The following is a 7347-nucleotide window of genomic DNA, read 5'->3' as shown; positions in this document are numbered from 1 at the left end:
TGCCCTCAGCAGAGTGCTGTAGCGTCACAGCTCACAGCAACCTCAAACTCTTGGGCTTAAGTGATTCTCTTGCCTCAGCCTCCCAAGTAGCTGGAGCCCGCTACAATGCCTAGATACTTTTGTTGTTGTTGTTGCAGTTGTTGTTTGGCAGGCCCGGGCTGGGTTTGAACCCACCAGCCCTGGTATACATGGCCAGTGCCCTCACCACTGAGCTACAGGTGCTGAGCCAAGATTCAGAGTTTCAGATGATCCTCCAGATCAGTGTTTTTCAAACTTTTCAACCTCACGGCCCACTTGAACCTATAGTTAAACTTTCGTGGCACACTTCAATTATGTTGATTAAAAAAAGAGTAAAGAAAAAGAATATACTTAATGTGCTTTGAACTTCTTTTGAAAATAATTTAATTAATGATCTTTAAAAATTTTCACGGCACACCTAAGATTCTCTCATGGTACTTAATGTGCTTTGAACGTCTTTTGAAAATAATTTAATTACTGATCTTTAAAAATTGTCACGGCACACCTAAGATCCTCTCATGGCACTGTAAGATCACTGCTCTAGATGACTATTAGACATCCGTGACCTTAAGCACATCTTGATTTGAGTTAGGGAAGAAAATGTAGATTCACAGCAATAAGTTGTGGAAAAGCAAGAAAGCATTTTTCAGACATGTTTTCCAAAGGCCTGGGTATTCGACTGCATTTTTGCATATTTCAATGGTGCTTTCTGCAATGCAGCATTATGTACCTCTCCCTCGAATTTAAGATATTGTGGTCCTTATGAGTGTTATAATGCTGATGAGCACTGAGTTTCTTTAATCTTGATACTGCAGTATCACAAAGCAAGCAAATCATCTCATCTTTAGCAGAAACAAGATAATATTGCAATTCCCCATCCTCACTGAAAAGTCTGCCTTCTTCCTTCAGTGTTCTTCTCCGATATGATTGGCTGTTGAGCAGACAGAATTAAAAATACCACCCAGCTGTGAAGCTATTCACAAATTCCACTTCAAGCAGAAGAACAGTACGCCATTGTCAGAAGCTGATAATAGGCTGGCATATTCACCCCCATAAACTCTCAGCAACCAGCCTAGTGCAGTTGCAGCACTAGTCAGGTGGGGGAAGGGAGAACTAAATCCTGAGCGCAGCAGCCCTCAATTCAGCCCTTGTGGCTTACTAATGTTCTAATTGTGCTGGTCAATCTGGAGGATTATTTTGCTGAAACTTATTTTATTCTTTGGTATTTTTAATACATTTATTTTAAAATTAAAATTAAAATATAAAAGGCAAAAAATGTATTAGTAAAAATAAAAGGATTTTTTTTTTTTTTTGCAGTTTTTGGGCGGGGCTGGGTTTGAACCTGCCACCTCTGGCATATGGGGCCGGTGCCCCACTCATTTGAGTCACAGGTACCGCCCAAATAAAAGGATTTTTTTTTCTGTAAAATTTGGATTCAGTCAAAAGGCCACAGTTAAGAACCTAGAAGGTAAAATGTGGCCTTCAGGCCATTCAGGTCTTTTGTAATTCCATACAAATATACAGGTTTTAGGGCTGATTTCTCTATTTCTGTGAAAAATGAATACCATTTGGGTTTTGATCAGGATTGCACTGAGTCTATATATCACTTTAAGTAGTTTAGACAGTTTAGCAATATGAATCCTTCTCATCTGTACGCACGGAATATCTCCATTCGTGTCCTCTTAAGTTTCTTTCAACAGTGTATTATAGTTTCCAGCGTACAGGTTTTTCAAGTCCTTGGTTAAATTTATTCCTAAGTATTTTCTTCTGATGCTATCAGAAAAGGGATTTTCTTGATTCCTGTTTCAGCTAGATCATTTTTTGTGTATAGAATCTGTATGTTGATTTTGTATCCTGCAGCTTTACTGAATTCATTTATTAGATCCGACAGTTTCTGGTGACAGCTTTGAGGGTTTCTACATGTTGTCTGCAAACAGAGATATTTTTACTTTTTCCTTTCTTATTTAGAAAACGTTTATTTCTTTTTCTTGTCTAATTACTCTTAGCAGTACTTCCAATTCTATGTTGAATAGAAGCGGTGAGAGTAGACACCCTTGCCGTGTACCAGATGGTAGAGGAAAAGTTTCCACTTTCTCCCATTGATTATAACGTTAGTCGTGAGTTTTTTAATAAATGACCTTTACTGTGTTGAGGATCTTTTTCCTCTATATCTATGCCATTAAGGATTTGGGGATTTTTAAATTAATTTTTAATTAAAATCACTAACTGTAGACATTTATGGGGTACAATGTGATGATTTGATATACAATGTGGAATGCTTAAATCAAACAGATTAACATAGCCATCACCTCACTTATTTTTTGTGGTAAGACATTTAAAACTTACTTAGTTATTTTGAAATATATCCTTGCATTGTGCACATTAGATGAGATCCCACCAAGGGCCCCCCTCCTCCTACCAATTGCCCTCCCCCTTCCTCTTGCTTCTCTCTCCTCATCCCTGTCCCTTGCTAGACTATATTTGTGTCTTAGCATTTATAGGAGTGTGTAAGTGTTTATATATTGGTTTCATAATATTATTGAGTGCATTGGATACTTTCTTTCCCATTCTTGAAATACTGTATTGAGAAGAATGTGTTCCAACTCCATCTAGGTAAACATAAAAGATGTAAAGTCTCCATCTTTTTAGGGCTGAATAGTATTCCATGGTACACATATACCATAATTTGTTAATCCATTCATGGGTTGATGGGCACTGGGTTGCTTCCACAACTTGGCAATGGTGAATTGGGCCATGGTGTCACAGCTCACAGCAACCTCCAACTCTTGGGCTTAAACAATTCTCTTGCCTTAGCTTCCCAAGTAGCTGGGACTACAGGTGCTAGCCACAATGCCTAGCTATTTTTTTGTGACAGTTGTCATTGTTGTTTAGCTAGTCCCAACCAGGTTCAAACCTGCCAGCCTCGGTGTATGTGGCTGATGCCATAACCACTGTGCTATGGGTGCTGAGCCTGAGATCTTTTTTTTTTTTTTTTTTTGCAGTTTTTGGCTGGGGTTGGGTTTGAACCCACCACCTCCGGTATATGGGGCTGGCGCCCTACTCCTTTGAGCCACAGGTGCCTCCCAGGATCTTCTTTTTTAATGAAGGCAATTATTACTATAGATGTCCCTCTTGGAACTGTATCAGCTACTCGTATTTCATCTTCTGTGTTCTTCTGCATGGATTCATGAAAATGAATCTTCCTTTGTTATTGACCACATATTTCCTCCTTATAGGAGCTCTCAGCTGCGAGTGCATGGAGGGGAAGCACCAACACGTGTGAAGGATTCCAGCGATCAACTCTGGTTTCTGCACAGACCTGGCTAAGTAATCAACTTTGGTTCTTCTCCAGACCTGGCTAAGCTGCTTCCTATTGTCTCCTCATACGATAGTGCTGGGAAGGTCAGCCCCCAAGGAACTATTTTTCTTGCCGTGGGTTTCCCTGTCCTTTTCCTGCTGACTAAGAAGAATGGTCACTGCAGCAGCTGTGGACCAGAGGTGGCAGCTTTGTACTGAAGAGATCATAGATTCAATTCCTTTTGAACTAAACATCAGGCTCACCCAGGAAGCAGATTCCTAAGCCCAATCCCCCTAAATTCTGATGGAGTTGAATGGGACACAGGAATCTGTACTGTTGAGTAACTCTTCATGGTGATTCTAATGTGCAGCCTGCTGTGTCTGGAATCACAGCCTTCCCCTCTGCCTTCATTGCCCATTGTCCTTGGGCTCCTGCCCTCACCTCACAGTTGATGCTACTCTTGCAAATGTCCCGTAATGGCCTCCCAGGGAAGAGTCTGGTAGAGTCTTGGGCTCCTTTGAGTCTCCAGAACATATGACACAGATAAAAATGCTTCCCATTTTTATACCCTCTCCTGCCTTGGTTTTTGGGCCACCACTGCAGGTGGCTCCTGACTGCCCCTTAGCTTTCTTTTAAATCAGTGGTTCTCAACCTTCCTAATGCCGCGGCCCTTTAATACAGTTCCTGTGGGTCGTGACCCACAGGTTGAGGACCACTGTTTTAAATGCTAAAATGCCTGCACATTCTATGTAGTCTTCTCTTCTTCACTTTCTCTGTGAGCTCATCCATAAGCAAAATTTTAATTGACATATCTATCTATGCTCAGGGGTTTCAGTTTTCACTTCCAGCCCTCTATATTCCCTATACCTCACCTCTCTACTAGACATTTCCATGTGGGGTTCACAGTCGAGACTGCTATCTGGCCCCTAGTTGCCTTCTCTCCTTGTTCTGTTTAGTAATAGAGCTTCTGAGTTTTACCCAGGCATGTGGCTGTCAAGCTATGAAGTCTATTTTCCAGCCTCTCTCCATCCATGAGCCAGTGGATGCAAAGGGAAGTGATATGTGCAACTCTGGGTTGCCTCCTTAAAGACAAAGCTTCTAGGCTCGGCGCCTGTGGCTCAAGCGGCTAAGGCGCCAGCCACATACACCTAAGGTGGCGGGTTCGAATCCCCAGCCCGGGCCCGCCAAACAACAATGATGGCTGCAACCAAAAAAAAAATGGCCAGGCGTTGTGACGGGCGCCTGTAGTCCCAGCTACTTGGGAGGCTGAGGCAGGAAACTCGCTTGAGCCCAGGAGTTGGAGGTTGCTGTGAGCGTGATGCCATGGCACTCTACCCAGGGGGACAGCTTGAGGCTCCGTCTCAAAAATAAAAAAAAATAAAAAAAATAAAAAAGACAAAGCTTCTAAACATCTCATTTATTTAAAACTCTGAATATTGGGGTCTTTTTGTTATGTCACTCCATAAGCATCTCAAACTAAAAAATCCTCTTCTCCCCTCAGGTTAGCTAAGATGAGCTAGTGGACTCCCCACCACCCCTTTTAACAGTAAATAGCTGGGGACAAATAAGTGAGGTCCAAACAGGAGGCTGAACATGTGGCTGCAGGTGCCTGCCTGAATCGGAGTCACCCTTGACTGAACAAAGGTGTGTAGAAACTTTGAAGCCAGTTTATCCAAAGTGTCTCTGGCCATTTGTCAAACGTACCTGCTCTTGGTGGAGCTGACCACAGACATGGGATGGTTGACGTCATCCTTCACCACCATGATGTTGTTCTGAGGGTAGAGCAGAGAAAGGAGGGTTCCAGTTTCTCACACCAAGCTCTTCTTGTTCCCTCATCCCCCCAGTCCTAGGGAGACCCTCCCAGAACTCCCAGGAAAGGGTCACATCACAGAGATACCCCAGTAAGGAGACAGAGGACGCACTTTGTACTTGCGGAGTATGGAGGAGTGATTCATGATTCGGTCTGTGTCGGCTGCATCCCGTGGCACCACCACAATCCCAAAGTCCCCAACAATCACCTCCATCTGAAGAAATGGAGAGAGTTCTTTAGTGACACCATGACCATGAACTCTTGCCCAGTGAGTCTATAGCAGTCTGGAGCCACTTTCTTCTTCCACATGGAACCCCCAGCTTTAGTGCCAAACTTGCCTTCTCAGCCCCATTATAAAAAGCCCCTTCAAGTGACAGCCCATAGCTGTGTTAGTTAGAAGGGGTGAAAATTTATCCTGGCACATAGAAGACACTTAAATCCTCTACGCTGGATGAATGAATGTACTCTTGAATGTCTGGGGAAGATCTCTCCAATTCCTGAGGCTCCTGTTAAGCTCATAATGCTCCAGAACTTCTTGAACGACATATGGCCCTTACCTGGTACATACTCTCATGGCCAAAACAGATCCCTCTGTCCAGCAAGCCTACCCCAGCCCTCAGTGGAACGTCATGAGAGGGACTACAATGTTACCCTGGCTCACCCATGGGAAAGCAGCTATTGGACTCAAAGGTAGCCAAGAGCAGAGAAGCACTCAGACGGCACCACTATGTTCCCAGGCAGTGATAGGATGATGAGGAAGAGGACTGGGGTCACTTCTGAGATCAGCCTGTGATAGAAGCTTGGTGCCATAATGAGGAACAAAACTTTTTATTGTTTAAAAAAATGCTTTTCTTTCCTTTTCCTGATGAGAGATGTAATATAAGCTTGGAAAATTCAGGGAAAAAATAGAAAGCCATCATAACCACTGAATCCAGGTAACCACGATGAAGATTTTTCTCTCTCCAAATAAGAGAGAGAAAATACTCTGTTTATGTCCGATTGGATTAAACTGCATAATTGGTGATTTTACCTGCATTTTTTAAAATTGTACTGTGAGCATTTTCTCATATCATTAAAAATTATTTGAAAATATAATTTTTGCTGGGCATAGTGGTGCACGCTTATAATCCTAACACTCTAGGAGGCCAAGGCAGGTGGATTGCCTGAACTCAGGAGTTTGAGACCAACCTGATGAGAGCAAGACCAGCTTTCTACTAAAAATAGAAAAACTAGTGTTGCATTGTGAAGGGTGCCTGTAATCCCAGCTACTCGGGAGGCTGAGGCAAGAGGATTGCTTGAGCCCAAGAGGCGGAGGTTGCTATGATCTAGGCTGATGTTATGGCACTCGACCCAGGGTGACAGAGTGAGACTCTGTCTAAAAAACCCAAATTATTTGGAAACATAAGTTTTAACCATCTGTATATAGCACATCATGATACTTTATACCAGTTCTATGTTGTGGAAAGTATACAGCTACTTCTGACTTTTGCAGTTATATATAACACTCTGATGAAGATCTTTATACATAGATCTGTCATTATTGTCTCTGATTTTTTCCTTTGGATAAGAAATAGAATAATTTGATGAAAGGGCTGGGTGCAGTGGCTCATGCCCATAATCCCAGCACTTGGAAGGCTGAGGCAGGTGGATTGCCTGAGCTCATGAGTTTGAGATCAGCCTGAGTAAGAGTGAGACCCCATCTCTAGAAAAGGAGAAGGAGAAGAAGCTTCCAGGCAGTGTGTAGTCCCAGCTACTCAGGAGGCTGAGGCAAGAGAATTGCTTGAGCCCAAGAGTTTGAGGTTGCTGTGAGCTATGAGACTATGGCACTCTAGCACTCTATCCAGGGCAACATAGTGAGACTCTGTTTCAAAACAAAAACAAACAAAATTGATGAGAAGATATGAACTAGATATGAAAGGATGAAAGGACATGCACTCAAGCTCTTAAGACATATTACCAAGTTACTTTCTGAAAATTTGTGCCAATTTTTATTTTCCAAGAGCCCAAAAGTGATGGCATTCAATAGTTATGATCTAGCCAGGGCATATTATTGTTTAGATCTTGCCAGTGATGATATCCCACACAAGGAAAGGAAGGAGGAGATGGGGTTGCTTCTAAGCAGCCACGCTCATTGAGTGACACCTGTTTTGGGTCTAGAGGGACCTACATTCTTCCTCATAATCCTCCAAACAAGTGCCACAAAAAGATACTCTGGAGCACT

The 7347-nt window shown here is 42.7% G+C and overlaps 1 protein-coding gene across 1 annotated transcript in view; it reads right to left on the bottom strand.

Moving 5' to 3' along the window:
* The window catches only part of NMNAT2 (nicotinamide nucleotide adenylyltransferase 2), a 155895-nt gene that overhangs the window by 3514 nt on the left and 145034 nt on the right, over window positions 1-7347 (bottom strand). The window contains exons 9-10 of the mRNA XM_003785638.2: window positions 5239-5340; window positions 5021-5088 (exon numbers count right to left, since the gene is read on the bottom strand). Of these exons, the coding sequence (XP_003785686.1) occupies window positions 5021-5088; window positions 5239-5340 (170 nt within the window). The remainder of the gene's footprint in view (window positions 1-5020; window positions 5089-5238; window positions 5341-7347) is intronic.

Source organism: Otolemur garnettii, unplaced genomic scaffold, assembly GCF_000181295.1.
Source record: "Otolemur garnettii isolate 467f Iridium unplaced genomic scaffold, OtoGar3 scaffold00016, whole genome shotgun sequence".
In the NCBI taxonomy this organism is placed as follows: Eukaryota; Metazoa; Chordata; class Mammalia; order Primates; family Galagidae; genus Otolemur; species Otolemur garnettii.
This window is presented reverse-complemented; position numbering and strand designations above follow the sequence as displayed.